We start from the raw sequence: 20156 nt of genomic DNA, 5'->3' as shown, positions 1-20156 counted from the left end.
AATCTAAATGCCGTCAGCTTTTAAAAAATAAAATATACCCTAAAACTTTACTGTGAAATACGTTTATACTAATTTTATAAAATTTTAAAAAACATATTATTTTGATAAATTGATTTATATAATGGCTTAGTTTGGTCAATACTTCATGTTCTCAAGCCGATTCAACATGAAGCCCATTGAAGGTCTGATAAGAAACAAATTTCGGACACAAGCCCAAGAGGCCCAATGTCTATGGGACAATTCAAAGGCCCAACTCTTCAAATAAATGGTTGTCATCTTCCTAATCTTCCTATGTTCAAAGCAAAAATATTAGAAAATAGATGATAAACTTTAGAGCAACTTTCACATGTAACAAACGTAAAAATTATATTTATATGTTGTAGTTATAGTTTACATAATTGTGCTTCATAGCCAATTATATTTTTGCTATCGAGCTTTTGATTTATATAATTCACTAGATACATTCAATTTTATACGGATTGTTCAGTTTTGTATAAATTCATCTATAAATTATAATTTGTATAAAAAGATATGTATTTGTATAATAATAAGTATACAGGACGGAAATATATATATTTGTATATATGCTTTTCTTTCGTTTTATACAAATACAAACACATTTTATACATTTGTATACCAAATGGCTAATTGTATATCGAATCAGATGGCAAAGAAATGAAATATTTACTGCGAATTACAAATAAAATAAACTATGATTATAACATTTAATTTGAATGAACATAATATGCTAGTTCCTACATTTTTCCCTAAAAAGTAAAGTGTTTTTAAAATTTAATACAAAGCATATAGTCAATAAAGTTTTTGAATTGTAACAAACTGATGACACTTTAATTTGAATGTAATTTTTATTTTTACTATATAGTTTTTTTTAGAAAAATTTCTAAAAAATCTATTAAATACTTAATCTCTTCTTGGATACATTTCTATCCCCTCTTAGATACATTCCTCCTCTCTTCCCGATACCTCCCCATCCCCTTTCAAATATATTCCTCTCATCTCAAATACAAAATACATCTCTTTCATTAAGTAAATATATCATTCGCAATCTGTAAGTTATATATCTACAAATTTCCTGATATAACCAAGATCCTATAATTCTATGGAATTTTTGTAATTTGAAAAAACATAGGAATAAAACATATTTACCCAATGATATTTATGTAATTTTTACTATTGAAAAAAACAGAATCCACAGGAAATCACTAATTACAGACCACATTGATAAATTTGAGCCATAAATATTTACTATTGTCAGAGTGTGTTATCAATGTGTCCCATGGTCACTTCATATTTCATGTGGATATGAATATTGATGGCCCACCTTAACTCCTTTAACAAAGTTAGATCTTCTCTAAGAAAAAAAAAGTCCATCACAAAACAACACCAATAAAAAAAAAAAAAAAGAAGCTAAAAGGGGTATTTACAACTAGTTTACTTGATCTTTTGATGATCTACCATAAGAAATGCTAATATGTATTAGGATCGAATGTTTATTATTATATTAAAACATTATAACAGATATAAAAATACGTTATTTTTTAATCATCATGTCTAATTATAAATTCGATCAGCTGGATCATCTCGATCCATCACTTGACCTCGGAATAAGGAGGGTGTTTTTGTTATTCAATAATTATTGCTAATAATTTTTTAAAGCTAAAGCGACAGTTTAAATAGCACGGAGGGGAACATCTCATTCACTAATTTCATAAATATCTTCATCTTAATCAACCTTCTTTAATTTCCATTTATTAATGCATGGATTTCCTCAAATGGTGGAAATCGAGATGCAAGCTATTCATTTGTCAATGTATGTAGTAATTGGAATTTAGACACATCAAACATAGCTCAGATTCCATCATAGGACCCCACCATCAATATTCACTCCAAAAAAAGTTAAAAAAGTATTTTGGCTTCTACGAAATTTTATGTTTTTTTTAAAGAACTTTCCAATAAAGAAATTATATAACTTTAGTTATTAAAGGGTGATTTAATAGGGTGTATCGAAATAACGTGAATATGATATATTAGTAATATAAAGATTAGTTATTATATTTATATAATGATTTAGTTGTTGTGATGAAAAGATGAAATCGAAAATCTAATAATAAAGAACACCAAGTTTAACGTGGAAAAACCCTTCAAACCAAAGGTAAACACCACGGGATCGACAAGATCCGAATTGCTTCACTATACCAATAAGAAGGTTACAAATATTCTTCTAATGACTACACAATAAGTGCCAAAAGAGAACAAACAATAGCTACACCAACAAAAGATAAATAGAAAGAAACACCACCCAAACCCAGCTTCTGTTCGGGACCTAAAACAGGATCTTGCTGACCTCCGAATCCGATCTTCCCCGTTCAAATCAACCACCAAGATGTCAGGGACACTCAGTCCAAATTTCAGCCCGATCCAACGGTTAGTTAATCGAGAAACACGATCTGAACGTTACTGGTTTGAGAAAAGACTGCAGCAAAAGAATCCTTTTCTTTCTCTCTTTTTGTCTTGTTGAAAGCTCTCTCAAAAACCTCTCTTATGTTCTAATGTCTTTCAAAGACAATTCCAATGAGCAATTAATTATTCTGTTAAAACCATTCTCTATTTATAGAGTTGTGCTTTTCCTTACAAAGCCAAAATCAACTACAAATAGGATTACTATTCCAATCCTTTTCCTAATAGAATTGGAAACCAAATAAAGAAAATAATTCCAATCATTTTCCAAGTAGGATTAGGCCATGGGCCTTTGGTTGGAACATGGGCAATAGCCTAACAATAGTGTGATATAAGAATTATATATATTTTATAACTTTTTTTAAAATATCTTTATATTTTTAAACTTATTTTTATACTTTTAAGATCAATCGTAATTTTAGTCATTATAAATCATTCAATAATAACTTCGATATTACTAATAATATTATAGATTTATCGTGTATAAGTTGAAAAACTATACCTAACAAGAGATTACAAATACAAAAACTAATTTTAATATTTATTATTTTATGTCTTACATTTTCTATCAAACGATCCCTAGAAATATTTGTTTAAAATATTTTAATCTCTTGCATAAAATATATTATCTTAATTAATGTATTAATTTAAATAAGTAAGTATAAATGTGTTTTTAAAAAATGAACGACTTCTTGCTTTTGTAAAATGTAATATTATATAGACCAAATCCTGCTTAACAAATGCCTAATATTTGAAACTAAAGGATGCATTTGATATATCAAACAATTATTTTAGCTAAAAATATTTTCTTACCAATGAAATATCCTTTTCCTTCATTATTATACGTAATAAGATATCTTTTTCTCTCTTTTTTTTAGTGGTGATCAAAGTTTCACATTAATAACGATATTAAAATTAGGTGGCAAAAATTGTAGTAAGTGGAGAAATACAAAAGTTGATACTTTCCTTTCGCCCATTTAATATTAATATCAAATACGTAAGGATTGTGATGTATCTCAAAGATTCCCCACCTTAGTTTCCCTTTGTCATTTTTCATTACTTCTCCTTAAAATTTTAGAATAACAAAAGAGTTAGGTGTTTGTGTACTCTCTCTATATTTTATTCCAATATTATATAATCGTCCATCAAATTCATAACTTATATATATAGCTAATAAATATAATCATTTTAATTAATAGATCAAGTTTATCTACATGAGTTGGACCAGAGTTTCATTTAAATACAACAAATTTAACTACTATGACAAAAAATTAGGACCTTGGAATTATTTGTTTCTAATAACAACAAACTAAAAAGCTAATGGAAATTTGGATGTTATTATTTTTTCGATTCGATTTATTTCCCCCCATCCCTCCTGCCTTTTCAATTTAATTCATTGTTTAATAATGGAGTACCAAAATATTAGTAAAGGTACATATGAATAAGGCTATAAATAATATTTTCATTATTATCAAAACTTCAATTATTTTGATAAAAACATGCACTAAGCTTTTATGATACAACAACGTATCAAGATGAGATATACATAAAGACAAAGACGTGGACCCATTTTTAGTACGGTGCATATATATACAATAGTAAATTTAGCTGCGCTACGCGCGGTGTATAAAAGTTTTCATTTTTATTTAATTTTTAGATTCAAATAGATTAGCTAATAAATTTTATCATTTAACTTTGTAATTTCAACTCGATTCATGAATTAATTTTATCAAAAAAAAAATACCTTAAATTAGCAGTACGGTCAAATGCCTATACTTTTTTTTGGTTGAATAGGNTATCAAAAAATAAATACCTTAAATTAGCAGTACGGTCAAATACCTATACTTTTTTTGGTTGAATAGTTACTATTCTTTTATGTTAGTTATAATATATAATTAAGAATTTATGACTTTATTATTCATTTGAATGAGTTCTCAAAATTAAATATGGTTAACTGTGATGTTTTGTTAAAAATTTAAAGTGAGATTTTTAGTCTTTCAAATTTTTTAAAATATATCATNTTTTTAGTCTTTTAAATTTTTTAAAAAATATCAAAAGAATTAAAATAGTAATAAATTCAAAAACGGACTTAGAAATATGAAAAATTATTTGTAATAGATAAGTTATCTATAATTTGAAGACTTAAAAAAGTAGTTCAATACTTATATATTAAAATATAAAATTTTCTCTCTCTATATTGATTCTTTGGAAGGAAATGTTTTTAGCTTTTTATTAATTTAAGCAAATGTTTAGTGATAGAGAATTAACATAAAAATAATATATTATTGTTAAAACGCATAATAAAATAAGTAATAAATGAACAATTATAAATGAATGATAAAAGGTTTTATGTTAAGATTAAAAAAAAAAACTTATATATCTAATAAAAACTTATAATTAGACTCTTGAATTTTTCGTAAATAAAGTAAACATAGAAAAACTGTTCACAAATAATATGAATATTTATAATTATTAATGATAAATAATATTTTCATATAATTAAAGTGTAGGAGAAAAAGCTAAGTAAATTTTTAGAATCATTATAATGGAGGATGAATAGTTAAGTAATAAGTGTATTTGAAATGATTATCTGTATTAATTTTTTCCTTGATAAATTCTCTTCTATAAATCTAAGTTTTTTTTTAAAATTTATTTCAGCGCTAGTTTTTAGTCTCCTTTTTTTATTTTTTTATTTTTTATTATTTTAGTCTTTGCTTATTTAATTTCATTAAGAAAACACAAACAATTAGCATCGTAATTAAGATAATCAAGTTTGCTCGTCTTTAGTATTTTTACTAATTTATATTTTTTTTAAAACAGTAACAATTAGCATCGTATCTTAACATAATCAAGTTCGCTTGTCTTTAGCTTTTTATTAATTTAAGCAAATGTTTAAATGAATTCTTTTAATTAATTTTTATTATATTTTCCATAATTTATATTTTATTTAAAATTTAAAAATAACTTCATGATAATTTTGATTATCTCCCGCCGCTAAGCGTATATACAAATACATTTTAATGTTTTCAAGAATTGTTTTTGTCTTACTTTTAGTAATGATCTTGCTCTTATAATTTCATGCAAAAAAAAAACAAATCAATTATTCTCTTTTATATATCTTATTTTGTATCATTCTTATTAGAAATAAAAATAATTACACATAGCAGTCTTTGTCGATAGATTTTGCATTACAAGATTAAAGTAGAGGACAATTAAGCTAAACATAAATATATTTGGTTAGAAATATTTTTTTGATGCGCTTTTAAGATGTCACAAATTTAAACATTAAGTAATTTGAGATTATGAAGGTATAAAGTTGGAAGTTATAGGTATTACTAATAAGTATTAATTAAGTATAGAGGTTATGAAAGATGAAGAGGTGTGAGTTTATGATAAAAATTAAATTAAAAATAAATATATAAAAATAAGAGGAAAAAGGTAAAAAAAAGTTACATATTTGTTTAATAAACAAAATTATGTTTAAGTAAAATCCTCCACCATTTTTATGATTTATTTTATTATGTGACATATTTTTTTTTTTACCTTATTTTAGAAATTTCAAATTATTAAAAGTCTCCAAATATGCTTCTAATAATAAACATTATTTTTAGTAATTACTATTATTTTGAACAATATATACTTTTTCTCTTATTTTATATTATAGGAGAGATATCTATTAAGAGAAAAATTAATTAAAAACAAATTTAAAAAGGGACATAGAATTAAAAAGTTGATCAAAAGGAATAGAATTTTTTTTTGAAATTTTTTTTTTTAAAAAAGGAATCGTACGGATGTTTTAAAGTAAAACTAAAAAATATTTAATTTTTTGTTGACTAAATTCTCAAAATTGTGAAACATTTGGCCTATAAATAATTTCTATATATAAATAATATAATAAATATGCAACGTTAAAATTATGCATTTTTATCATATCATTGTTATGTGATTGTGAGATATGAAATTATAAGAGGAATCAATTTATTTGATTCTTAGCTATATAATATTTGTATTTAATATTTAATATTTTATTTTACTTTATATTGAGATGTGATATATTACTTTTTTTATTATTTATATTTATTATATATTTGTATAACATTTTTATAGCTAGTGAGGAGGAAGATATTGTTAGACGAAATTAGAAATAAGATATATTGGCGTTTTTTCAATTAACTAATTAATCTGATAAGGAATCAATCAACTCTTATTGCATCGGAGGTTTAACCGGAGAACTATAAACAATCCTTACAATAATACCAACAAACATACATAAAATTATAGTTAACTAATCAAGCAAAAATATTTAAAATATTTAGTTATATATGATTTGAAGGGGAAAGAAGAATCACATTTTCAACATAACATAATTACAATCCTTACAATAATAACAACAAAAAGACATAAAATTATAGTTAATTAATCAAGCAAATATGTTTAAAATATTTAGTTATATATGATTTGAAGAGGAAAGAAAGATCATGTTCTCAACATACATAATTCAATTCTTCAAATTTACAAAGTGAATAAAGATAATCAGTGTCGGTGGAAACTATAAGAATAAGAAAAAAAATCTCAAAGCACTACAAAGAGAAGCAAAAAAGAAATGAACAAATTATTTTTTCTATGAAAGAATTATGATTTATATCATCAACAATCCAACCTAATAATATCAAATATATAATTACAATAGAACAAAAGTGATTATGATAATTAGACATGTCAAATTATTTTACCTCACAAAATCAAACTATGCAAAATATAAAACATTTTCATTATACATCCCTCTCCTGCAAAAATCAGATCAAAGAAGACAAAAAATTTAACAAATCAAAGAAACAAAAAATGAAGAATAAGGAAAATAAAAATAAAATGACCATCATGCAATGTCTCAAAGTGGGTTTTTATAGGTGTAATATTTAGGAGTTATAATTTTTATATTAAATATTTTGAAGGTTATGAATATGAAAGGTTAGGAGTTATATTATTAAATTAAAGGTTAGGTGTTATATATTATTAAAGGTTAGGAGGTATAATGCTCATTAAGTAATTTACTAATAGCAATATATATATACACATAATATTATTGTGTAAAAAAATTATTTAAAAAGCCCTATTTTTTTTAAAAAAACATTATTTTTCTCATCATTGAGGCATGCCACATAGGCGGATTGAAGATCCTCATTTATATATATATTGATTGATTTTAAAAAAATTAACAAATATTAGAATATGATTAAAAATGCATTCGTGGTGAATATAAATTTATTTTTAGCTTTGAGTGCTAGTATAAGTCGAAAACTTTTAATAAGCTCATTAAATTTGATTTTATACTACTAAAAATATGATAAGTTTAATTTTAGAAAAAATTAAAAATTTATTCATTAATTTAAATTTATATTTATAAATTATGTTTTAATCAATATTTTATTATTTAAATTATCGTTCCAAGTCAATTACACTATTTGTAATGGTCGATCAATTATTTTTTTATGATTATGATAGCTAATTAGAGTTATGCAAAATATCGTAGTCAGTTACCATACGCAAGTTCGAACGTCACTTGATCTTCTCTATGTAGCTAGCTCTGTGTATGTTATTTAAACACCATAGCTCCCACAGTCGCAGAATAACAAAAATTAAAACATCAATAGCTAGCCATGGAAGGAAGAAATCTCTTCTTCCTCATGAGTATAATTTTGCTCTTAATTTTCACTTTCTTAAACTTACCATCTCCGCTTTCTCACACAACGGATCAGCTATTGGACTGCACCACTTACTCTCCGTGGTGCAGTTCGAGAAAGCCCTTTTTCCTCCGGCAACCGGAAAATTCCAAAAATCACTACGCCGATTTCCCCAATCATCCTTTAGACCCACTGACAATCGGCGAAATTCAAAAAGTGAAGAAAATCGTTAATTCAATTGCGGAATTTAGGATTAAAGGTTGCGTTCTTCACTCTGTTGTACTTGAAGAGCCGGAGAAGGAGGTAGTGTTGAACTGGCGGAGAGGTCACCGTCTTCCGCCGCGGAAGGCGGCCGTCGTTGCGCGTGCGCTCGGCGTCGTGCACGTGCTTTCAGTGGATATTGAAACGGGCCGTGTGACCCGACGTGAAACGGGTAGTTATTCGGGTTACCCAATCCTGACTATCGAGGATATGATCTCCGCCACTTCTGCCCCGTTTGCCAACTCTGATTTTAACCGTTCGATTATCCAGCGTGGCGTTGATTTGGCTGACCTGGCATGTCTACCCGTCGCCGCTGGTTGGTATGGTAAGTGTCCTTAATTCAGAAATGACTTCATTATATTGGTTTTTTTATTTTGAGTCTGATTAATTTAAATTCATATTCAGGAAAAATCGAGGAGAAACGAAGAGTGATTAAAGTACAGTGTTTTACATTGAAGGACACTATCAATTTCTATATGAGACCGATTGAAGGATTAACCGTACTTCTTGATTTAGACACTCAACAAGTTATCGAAATTTCCGATGGAGAGAGTATACCGATACCAAAGGCCGCCAACACAGACTATCGCTACTCCCGTATTAAAAAAAACAAACAAAAAATAAACTTACTCAAACCAATATCAATCGAACAACCAAATGGTCCAAGTTTCACTATAGAAAACAATCATCTAGTTAAATGGGCAAATTGGGAATTTCACCTGAAGCCGGATCCGAGAGCCGGGGTGATTATATCCCGGGTCATGTTTGAGGATCCGGATACGGGGAAGATGAGGAATGTTATGTATAAAGGGTTTACGTCGGAGTTGTTTGTACCTTACATGGATCCATCAGATGCATGGTATTTTAAGACGTATATGGATGCAGGTGAATACGGGTTCGGGTTACAAGCGATGCCACTTGACCCGTTAAATGATTGTCCTCGTAATGCGTATTATATGGATGGTGTATTTGTGGCAGCTGATGGAACACCATATGTGCGATCCAATATGATTTGTGTGTTTGAAAGATATGCTGGTGATATTGGATGGCGACATGCTGAATGTCCAATTACTGGTTTACCGGTAAATAATTTCACTTTTTTTTTTTTAAAATATAGTATATAGTACAATCAACTTTATTCACTATGAAAAAAGTAAATAATTTAAATTTGTGATACAGTGTCGAAACTGTTTGCTAATCGAGATTTTTGATACAAAAACCAAGAAAAGTAAATTTGTTATGTGTCAAACACAGAACAAGTGTTGTATGACATTAGTTTCTAGTTTGATAAAATTGATTTTGTTGGTTTTGCATGCAACTTTGGACAGATACGAGAAGTAAGGCCAAAGGTGACGTTAGTGGTGAGAATGGCAGCGTCAGTAGCAAATTATGATTATATTGTCGATTGGGAGTTTCAGAACGATGGACTTATTCGACCTAAGGTTAGCACAACATTCATCGTTCGTTTCAATTTACGTGAATGTTATTTTAAAATTATTAATTTTTTTAATATTTGATCAGAAACAAATAATAGTAGATATTTTTTAGGACTATAATTTAAATATTAATTTATTTACTTAATATAGAAAAATATTATTTTTATAAAAAATTGATTTAAAGTAATTGATTGTCACATTATTTGGTTATCTAAATTCGCACTGCATAATTCTAACATATGCTAGTTCTTGATTTTTTTATATTAGCCTTTTATAATTTTGATACGATAGAGAATATATATATATATATATATATATGTCTTATCTATTTTTTGAAGGATTATAATGACTAATCCTTCCGTTTTATTTTACCTGATCATGTCGATTTGATATTATTTTAAAAAAAAATAATAATTAAAAATTATTAATTAAAATAGCTTTATTAATTATACTTTGAAAATAAAAGTTTAACTACTAATACTATATAAAATCGTTTAATGACAAGGTTAGTATGAGAAGAAAATGATAAACTTCAATCGCTTTTCTAAATTGAATAAAGTAAAATAAAATATCTATGTTTAATATATAGGAATCAAGTAGTTTGAAACATTATTTTATTTTTTTGGCTTTTAGTAATTAATATTTTATCTACTAGTGGAAGCATTTATTTTTTTTATATTTATTAGATCTGACATCCAACAGCCGATCATTAATTTATTTTTTCAATTTCAAATTATTAACAGAAATATTCCCATATGTTTGCTAAGTTAAAACATAAATAAATCTTATTCTTCTTATTCTTTTATCTACTGCTTTTCAAATACAGTATACAAGTCGGATCCCACAAAGACTTGGGAACACGAGCCGGTATAATATTTATAATTGGAGAGTGTTAAATGGCCACGAAATTAAAAAAATTATATTTTTTATTTTAAAATAAATTAATTTTTTTCTTATTTTTTAGTTAAAAAGATATTAAAGTTAAAAGAATAAAAATATTTTAAAAAGTGAAATAACATAGAAAAAAATATCATTCTGATCAAATTCTGACTAAATTTTCTTGCCGAAAAAATATTTTTCATAACAATAATCACCAATTCACATCAAGTTTATTTTCCTCCTTGGAGGGGTTGGGGGTGGGGTTAGGGGTTGGTCATTAGTCACATCTCAATATCAATTCCAAGTTGAATTTTAGATTCGTGAGCTTACGCACACTTTGATTAATTTTTAAAGAGTGTTATTTTCTACCTCTCATAAGCACAGGAAACTAGTAATTTTGATCCACATGAGAAAGGTTAAATCGATAGAAGTAAATTACATAATGTTTTTACTTCTACCTGAATTGAACATGATACCTCATGATTATTCAACTGACTTCATTTATCGTTAGTCTAAGATTCTTTTGACATTATTTCTAAAGATTCTTTTATTTGTTTTGTTGTTATATAGGTTGGACTAAGTGGAATATTGATGGTGAAAGGCTCTCCATATGTGAACATGAATGAAGTAAACCAAAATGAGTATCTTTATGGCACTCTCTTATCTGAAAACATAATAGGAGTCATCCATGATCACTATGTAACTTTCCATCTCGACATGGACATCGATGGTCCATCGAACAATTCCTTCGTGAAGGTGAATCTCCAGAAGGAGATGACTTCTTCTGGAGAATCACCGCGAAGAAGCTACTTAAAAGCTGTTAGAAATGTGGCTAAGACTGAAAAAGATGCACAAATTAAGCTCAAACTATATGATCCTTCAGAATTCCATGTAATTAATTCTAATAAGAAGTCTAGAGTTGGGAACCCTGTTGGTTACAAAGTTGTTCCTGGTGGAACTGCAGCTAGTTTACTTGACCATAATGATCCTCCTCAGAAAAGAGCTGCTTTTACTAATAACCAAATTTGGGTCACACCTTATAATGAATCTGAGCAATGGGCTGCTGGCTTGTTTGTTTATCAAAGTCAAGGTGATGATACTCTTGCTGTTTGGTCTGACAGGTAACTTCATCCGTTTTGATTTGTTCGACTGGTTTTGACTTGATACAGAGTTTATTTTAAAAAATAAACAAGACTTCTGAATCTTATCGTCCTGTTTTTTTTTGTTTTTTTTTTTGCAGAGACAGGGCAATTGAGAATAAAGACATAGTGTTGTGGTATACATTAGGGTTCCATCATATTCCATGCCAAGAGGATTTCCCTATAATGCCAACAGTATCATCAAGCTTTGAGATAAAACCAGTTAATTTCTTTGAGAGTAACCCAATTCTCAATATTCCACCTAATTCTCCAAAGGACCTCCCAATTTGCAAAGCTGCAGCTTCTGCTTGATCATATATTAATTGTATTATATGTGTTATATGTGTATGATATGTAAAAATAATAACGATAGCCGCGCTAGACTTGGATTTTCGGGTACCTTAGTCTTCAATTTTCATGAATGAAATATAAAAGTTCACATATGTACTATCATTTTATTTTAAATACATTGTATACTAAATACACTCATGCTACTCCCCTTGTAGTTTCTTGATTTACTGATATAGATCTAAATTAGGTAACCTGGGAGTAGGGATAGCAAATAGCCTCTCATTTTTCTTGATGACAAGTCCAAATCCCTCTGAAAGATCAACGTTTTCGCCCTCAGGGAGTTTCCAATCAAAGGAATGCAACAATGAAGCTAACATACACATGACCATTTTCTCTGCTAAGGGAAGTCCTGCACAAATTCTTCTCCCTGAACCAAATGGAAGGTACTTCATATTATTTCCAGCATAGTCTAAATTTGTCGAGCGATTCAAGAACCTTTCAGGCTGGAATTCTAGTGGACTTTCCCACACATGAGGATCCCTATGAATTGCATAAACATTTAAGAATACTTTAGTTCCTTGAGGTATTGTGTATCCACCTACTATTGCAGATTGGCTTGGGCGCTTTGGGACAAGCAATGGTAATGCAGGGTGTAATCGTAACGTCTCCTTTATAACTGCATCAAGATAGTGCAGCTCTGGTAAGTGGGATTCTTCAACAATGTTGTTCATCCCTACTACATGTTTCAATTCCTGCTGCACCTCTGACATTGTCTCCGGATTATTCAGAAGCTCTGTCATTACCCACTCGATCGTTGTGATTGTAGAGTCAGTCCCACCAATAACAATGTCCTACAATGAAGAAACATACATAAAGATACCACTCGACATTCATGTTTAGGTATGAGTATGTATATCTTCTTTTTAGGACTTAAAGAAAAGGGCAATCTGGTGCACAAAACATCCCGTACTAGCAAAGTCCGGAGAAGAGCCACACTCTTGGGTGTGATTAGACAATCTGACTGTTTCCATGACTCGAACTCGTGACCAATATGTGGTTAGAGAAATGATTAGAGTTCTTGATTAAGATGCTTGAATCACATAATTAGCTAAATTAATCTTACAAAGTTTGTATGACACTGTTAAATTGAAGTGTGTGACCATTTCATCTAAAAACTTAAGTTGTTAGAGAGAACACCCTTTTATTATTTAATTGTACTTTCAATAGTAATATGATGGGATTCACAGGATAAATAAGGTTAACGAGAGGAAGACGATATAGGAAAAAGAAAAGGAACGATATAACTTACCACCAAGATAGCCTTTATTTTCACCAAGTCTAGTGATATACCAATGTCTTTCTGCTCCATTAGCTCTAACAGGATCTGTATAAAGTCTTTCTTCTCATTCCCCTGGATTTCACCTTCTCTTCTGTCTGAAAGCATCTTCAAGTGTTCGTTTATGGCAGGGTCCAATATACTTTCAACCGACTTCAAAAGAGCCTCCGCGTCTTTCTGTATTCCTTGTAAATCAAATCTCGCAAGCATAGGGAAGAAGTCTGATATGTTTGGCCTTCCCAGTATTTGAAGATATTTTATCACTAATTCCCTGAATTCAGTTCCATGCTTCTCCATCTCCTCTACAAAATTGCTGCCAAAGATCATACTCATGATTACATTCATTTCAGTTACAAAGGCTAACTCACCAATATCAGTGAGGCTGCCAATCTTGGTATGCACATTTCTGATTGTCTTTCTGACCTCCTGTCTCCGAAGGCTATAACAGGCTTCAAGGTTCCTGTTGCTTAGCATCTCCCTTACAAACAATTTGCGCATATCACGCCAGTAGGAGCCATAGGGAGAAAATCCAATATCTAGTCCACCATATGTGGCCACTAATCCTGCAATTGGAGGGTCACGGTTGGCAAAAATGGAGTCTTGATCGCGAACAACTTCTTTGGCTAAGGATGGTGAATTCAACACAACACATAGTTTTCCTCCTAGCCAAAACTTGTTTATTGGACCATACTGTTGAGACAACTCTGTGAGCTGGTGATGCAAATTGGCGCGGAGGAATGGTAAGAATCCCACAATCGGAAGGCCACGAGGCCCTGGTGGCAAGTTGGATTCCTCCTTGTTCAATTTGTACCAAAGAATTGTAAGGAACACAATTGAAACAGTGAGGGCTGCAATCCATAGATCATTTAATGGTGCAGAAGCCATATTTAGTGTGAAGGACACCAATTTTTTTTTTTTTTTTGCCTCACAATGAAATAAATAGCTCTAAATTTTAGCTCAATATATCCCTGTCTTTGTTAAGTACTTATTCTTAAAGGTAGTGTCCAAAAGGTCTGTGTCAAGCTAGCAAACTAAGAATGAAGTGGCTGGTCAATAAAAGGGGATTCCTAATGTAGGTAACTCTGTCTACCAAGGTTTAGGCAGATGAAAAGAAATTACTTAACGTACTTGTATAAAATTCAACATAATTTTATACATTATTTAGTTAGCTGATAATGCGAATTAGTCAGTATAATCCTTGCATAACTTGTATATCAACCAGACGATCAGTAATGTTGGAATTTGAACCTGAAACCTCATAGTTCTCCTTTAACTTCATCCCATATTTTTCTATCATTAGATTTAGATCTCACATCATAACTAATTAAAGATCAGACAGTGTGATCAGTATACAAGCCAATTTTTCCGATCATAAAGATAAGACCTATGTTATTTGTACTCTCCAAAATGTTGTCGTTCCAGTGTTGGATCCTCAAAAATGCATCACTTTTGGAGAATTCGATATGCACCAAGAAAGATATATTTGAAAAAATCTAGAAACATTGGATAAGACATGAATAGTTAAAGTCAAATGCAATCTCATCAAGACAACTCATCAATAATGGAGCAGTGACCAAAATTGGTTTGAATTTGAACTGGGGAAAAGGAAAGGTTTCTTTGGTCATATTTGAACACCTTAGAAGTTAGAAGGGACCTACCAATATCATATATATGACATAACATACCATAAGAGATATTTTTGCCAAGGAAATTCAATATTCTAACACCATATATATATTAAAAAAACAAATCCTGAAGAATAAAATATATTGGATAAGAGAAAAGTGACTCTGAAAAATCAGAATATGAATATGAATTTACCTCCCCAACCTTACTGATGCTTCAAACTTCAAAGCAAAAACAGTAAAACAACTGTTGTTTCAATTTGATGTTTCACAAATTTCCAAAAACAACCCTTTTTATCTTTTTCTTTCATTTCTTTTGGAGAAACAAAAATTAAAGTTTTTCGTATCTATTGGATTGATAATCTGTTTGACCAAGCTTTGGTGAAGCCAAAAGTGCTTATTCAGAGAGTTGAGTTGTCTGACCAAGCTTTTAGGATAAAAATAAGTGTTTTTGAGTAGTAGCATAAGTTGACAGAAATCTTGATCAAACACAAATCAATGATATTGACAAACTGCTATATTTCAAAAAAAATTAAAAACTTCATTCAGTGAGCACTTCTAACAAAAAAATACTTTTCAAAATAAATAGATTCTGGAAGCTTGACTAAACAGACTATTAGTCATCCTTCCTAAAAATAAGGATAAGTCCGGTTTTATCCTTCCTAAAAATAAGGATAAGTCCGGTTTTACCCGCACTCATTATTTACAACAAACTAATGAATGTTGTCATACCCGTATTGGATCCTCAGGATCTGACATGCACCAAGCTGACATTTTTGAGAAGTCCAGAAGATAAAAACGGGTAAATGCAACCTCGTCTCCTCAGACCTCAGCAATAATGCAGTAGTGACAACAACTGGTTTGAACTTCGAACAAGTGAAAGAAAGTGACCAACCAACATCATTATACGTACTCTGATATTATAAATACTAAAACCTGTGGGAAAAATCGTGTCAAGGTCCTTACAGTTTCTTGGTTTTACTGATATAGCTTCAACTCGCCTCTCACTTTTCTTGAGGGTGAGTCCAAATTCCTCCAAAATATCAACGTTTTCTCCCTCAGGGAGTTTCCAGTGAAAGGAATGAAGCAATGAAGCAAATATAAACATAAGCATTTTCTCTGCTAAAGGAATTCCAGCACAAATTCTTCTCCCTGATCCAAATGGAAGGTACTTCATATTATTTCCAGCATAGTCTAAATTTGTCGAGGGACTCAAGAACCTTTCAGGTTGGAACTCTAGTGGACTTTCCCACACTTGAGGATCCCTATGAATTGCATAAACATTCAAGAATACTTTAGTTCCTTCTGGTATTTTGTATCCACCTACTATTGCAGATTGGCTCGGGCGCTTTGGGAGAAGAAATGGTAATGCAGGGTGTAAACGTAACGTCTCCTTTAAAACAGCATCAAGATAATGCAGATTTGGTAAATGGGATTCCTCAACAATGTTATTCATCCCTACAACATGTTTCAATTCCTGCTGCACCTTTGACATTATCTCCGGATTATTCAGAAGCTCAGACATTACCCACTCAACCATCGTGATTGTAGTGTCAGTCCCACCAATCGCAATGTCCTACAATGCAGAAACATATATGAAGACAGGGGAAATGAAATTACTTGTAGCAGGAATTTTGTAATGCTTGGTTCTACCTGTAGGCAGAGGTGGATCCAGAATTTTAAGTCTATGAGTTCTGAAACACAACTCTTTTTATTTATTGAGTTCTGGATAAATTATTTACACATATTAAGTGAATTTCTTACTATAAGTACATAGTTCAGGTCAAAGCTACTAGTTCTGCCGAACCTGTAACTTCTTGTGGTTCCGCCCCGGTGTGTGTGTGTGGGGACATTCATGTTTAGTAGGAGTATGTATATATTTACAAGACTATAAATAACAGGACAGATTAGTGCATAAAGTATCCTGCATTAGCAGGGCCGCACCATAAAAAGGGGTTTAATGTAGACAATCTATCCTAATGCAAACATTAGTGACTGCTTCCACCGCTTGAATACGTGAGCAATATGTGATTGGAGAAAGGATTTGAGTTCTTAACTTAGATGTTCAAATCACATAATTAGCTAAAATAGGCTTAAAAAGTTTGTAGGACTGATAAATCAATATAGAAAAGATAAAGGAACGATATAACTTACCACCAAGATGGCCTTAATTTTCACTAAGTCCTGTGATATACCAATGTCTTTCTGTTCCATTAGCTCTAACAGGATCTGTATAAGATGTTTCTTCTCATTCCTCTGGATTTCACCCTCTCGTCGGTCCGAAAGCATCTTGACACATTCACTTATGGCAGGGTGGAAGTCTGATATGTTAGGCTTTCCCATCACTTTCTGTATTCCTTGTAAGTCAAACCTGGCAAGCACAGGGAAGAAGTCTGATATGTTAGGCTTTCCCATCACTTGACCATATTTCACCACCAATTCCCTGAATTCAGTTCCATCTTTACTACGCTTCTCCATCTCCTCGACAAATTTGCTGCCAAAGATAATACTAATGACTACATTCATTTCAGTTAGAAAGGCCAATTCACCAATGTCAACAGGGTTACCAATCTTGGTACGCACATTTCTGATTGTCTTTCTGACCTCGTGTCTCCGAAGGCTATAACAGGCCTCAAGGTTCCTGTTGATTAGCATCTCCTATACGAACAGTTTGCGCATCTCACGCCAGTAGGAGCCACAAGGGGAAAATCCAATATCTAGTCCACCATAAGTACCTACTAATCCTGCAATTGGAGGGTCACGGTTAGCAAAAACGGAATCTTGATCACGAACAACTTCTTTGGCTAAGGATGGTGCATTCAACACAACACATAGTTTGCTTCCTAGCCAAAACTTGTAAATTGGACCATATTGTTGCGACAACTTCGTGAGCTGGTGATGCAAATTGGTCGGGAGAAATGGTAAGAATCCCACAATCGGAAGACCACGAGGTCCTGGTGGCAACCTCAATTCTTCCTCGTGTGATGCCAATTTGTACCACAGAATTGTAAGGAATACAATTGAAAGAGTGAAAGCTGCTAGAAAAAGTTCCTTTAAAGGTTCCATATTTAGTATTAAGACACTTTCAGCACTTCTAATACTTATATCTGTAAGGACACCAGTTCGTTTGGTTCTTAAATTTCATATCAAGTCAAAATCAGACAAATAAGGTGGAAAAAATGGACATTTTATCCTACAAATAGAGACTTCTACATCAGTTTAACTAGTGATATCAGTTGCTCTTCTTGGCCTGTAATTTTTTCCTTGTTCAAAGATTCCCACATAAAATTCTTGATGTTATTATTTTTCCATTTTATCCCCATTATTTGGACTATGAATATCCTTGTGTTATCCTTCGTTTCCCTACAGAAGGGACCAACGAATATCACATCAAAAGAAAGTGACTTGTCCTATATAGTAGAAAATGCACATGTCACAATTGACATAACATACATAAGGGCCCTTTTTGCCAAGAAAAACTCAATCCTTCAATACCATATATAAAAATAAAATATCCTAAAGAATAAAAATATGTTGGACAAGACAAAAACTGACTATTGAAAGTGTGCAGAACCACAAGATGAATAAGAACATACCTGCCCAACTTTACTGGTGCTTCAGCTTCAAAGCAGAACTGATGTGTATGACTTAAGGTTTAAAGAAAAAAAATTGTTTTTTAGGATGTGATATTTTTACGCGTTATATGACCACTAAGTAAATAATTATCACTGACTATGACTGTAACAGAGCTCAGGCCTTTCATAAGGTTTTGAATTTACAGAATGAAATTGGGGCTTATTTTTATCTTACAAACAGGAGCTTCATGCCTGTATGTTGCCAAGACTCTGGAATAGACCTACTGAAGTAGAGGTAATTCAGGCACACTGAATTGTAAGTTTAATATTCTTAATTTCATCACACAGAACATGACACTCTACAAACACATTTTTATCTTACTCATACAGTGTTGGATTGGATAATCTTGGAGTAGGTATAGCCACCAGAGGTATTTTCTTCTTCAATAAAATACCAAACTTTTCTGTAAGGTCTAATGTCTCTCCTTCAGGCAATTTCCAGTCGAAAGAATGAATGAGTTAAGTCTTCACATATTATCTGATGCTAAATTTGCCGACTCTTTCTTTAATGCAGTCCAATAACATGGTAATAAATAAGCCAATTTTTCATCTATGACAACCTAACATGTAACGAAATGGACTATTTCAAGTAAAAACTTTGTAACCAGGACCACATGTAATGAAAGTAAATTTTCAAGCAGAAGAGCACAAGCAACAGCTCAGGACATGAATCTACAAATCTGATTCTTCTGAAATTCATTTCCCATATTCTTCTATAAATTTACAAGCCCACAATCAATATCATTAGATTTTGATCCTTTTAATATATAAAAAAGAGAAGATCTGCCATCATGATCAGTGTAAGCCAGTATGAATAGTGGAAGACAAATACAATCTTGATTCTAGGCTACTCAATAATAATGCAGAGATGACTATTATTAATTTGAAATTTGGGAATTGGGGAGAGGAAGATTTGTTAGGTAGTGGAGCATGATTAATTTTAGGTTTTCCTATTTATTCTCTATTTTAGGTTTTCCTATTTATTCTCTATTTTAGGCTTTTCTATTTATTCTCTATTTTAGGCTTTCCTATTTATTCTCTATTTTAGGTTTTCCTATTTATTCTCTGTAACCAAAAATACTCTGAATATTAATATAAATATACCTCACCGCCGTGGAAGTTTACTTACGGGGTTTTACCACAAAAAATTGGGTTTTCTCTCTCTTTCTAGATTTCTCATCTCTTTCTCTTGAAAGCTCTTGTGTTCTTCATTCATCTAGTGTGTGCGCGTGAATTCGATCCTAACAACTGGTATCAGAGCTAAGGAGATTCAACACGATCACTGAAGATGGATAGTTCAAAGCTTGGAATCGAGAAGTTTGATGGATCCGATTTCAGTTTCTGGAAGATGCAGATCGAAGATTATCTGTACCAGAAAGATCTTCACGAACCGTT

The 20156-nt window shown here is 30.9% G+C and overlaps 4 protein-coding genes and 1 long non-coding RNA gene across 7 annotated transcripts; 2 read left to right on the top strand and 3 right to left on the bottom strand.

The window, feature by feature from the left end:
* Positions 1-8009: 8009 nt before the first annotated feature.
* On the top strand, positions 8010-12339 carry LOC107028398 (primary amine oxidase-like). Its single transcript, XM_015229455.2, has 5 exons — positions 8010-8745; positions 8826-9502; positions 9749-9862; positions 11306-11856; positions 11976-12339. Exons 1-5 carry the CDS (start codon positions 8136-8138, stop codon positions 12184-12186), a joined length of 2163 nt encoding a protein of 720 aa, XP_015084941.1. The 5' UTR covers positions 8010-8135; the 3' UTR covers positions 12187-12339.
* Positions 12269-15481, bottom strand: LOC107028400 (ferruginol synthase-like). Its single transcript, XM_015229457.2, has 2 exons — positions 13475-15481; positions 12269-13016 (listed from the first exon to the last, which is right to left on the bottom strand). Exons 1-2 carry the CDS (start codon positions 14384-14386, stop codon positions 12390-12392), a joined length of 1539 nt encoding a protein of 512 aa, XP_015084943.1. The 5' UTR covers positions 14387-15481; the 3' UTR covers positions 12269-12389.
* Positions 12732-13359, top strand: LOC107028402. Its single transcript, XR_001457840.2, has 2 exons — positions 12732-12865; positions 12954-13359. It is a non-coding gene; the product is annotated as an uncharacterized LOC107028402 (long non-coding RNA).
* Positions 15482-15646: 165 nt separating the features above from the next.
* On the bottom strand, positions 15647-18195 carry LOC107028399 (flavonoid 3',5'-hydroxylase-like). 3 transcript variants are annotated; one of them, XM_027919089.1, is made up of 3 exons: positions 17694-18195; positions 17281-17620; positions 15647-16702 (listed from the first exon to the last, which is right to left on the bottom strand). In XM_027919089.1, the coding sequence occupies exons 2-3, from the start codon at positions 17602-17604 to the stop codon at positions 15956-15958; spliced, it is 1071 nt and encodes a 356-aa protein (XP_027774890.1). In that variant the 5' UTR covers positions 17605-17620; positions 17694-18195; the 3' UTR covers positions 15647-15955. The 3 variants fall into 3 exon arrangements, with proteins under 3 accessions (XP_027774890.1, XP_027774891.1, XP_027774889.1); XM_027919090.1 differs by having other exon boundaries at positions 17710-18195; XM_027919088.1 differs by having other exon boundaries at positions 17281-17811.
* LOC114073949 (cytochrome P450 71D7-like) lies at positions 17782-18214 on the bottom strand. The gene has a single exon (XM_027919091.1). It carries the CDS (start codon positions 18190-18192, stop codon positions 17785-17787), a length of 408 nt encoding a protein of 135 aa, XP_027774892.1. The 5' UTR covers positions 18193-18214; the 3' UTR covers positions 17782-17784.
* Between the last annotated feature and the right edge of the window lie 1942 nt (positions 18215-20156).

The sequence above is a fragment of the Solanum pennellii genome, chromosome 8, assembly GCF_001406875.1.
Source record: "Solanum pennellii chromosome 8, SPENNV200".
In the NCBI taxonomy this organism is placed as follows: domain Eukaryota; kingdom Viridiplantae; phylum Streptophyta; class Magnoliopsida; order Solanales; family Solanaceae; genus Solanum; species Solanum pennellii.
Note: the sequence above shows the minus strand (reverse complement) of the source record. Positions and strands in the feature narration are given on the sequence as shown.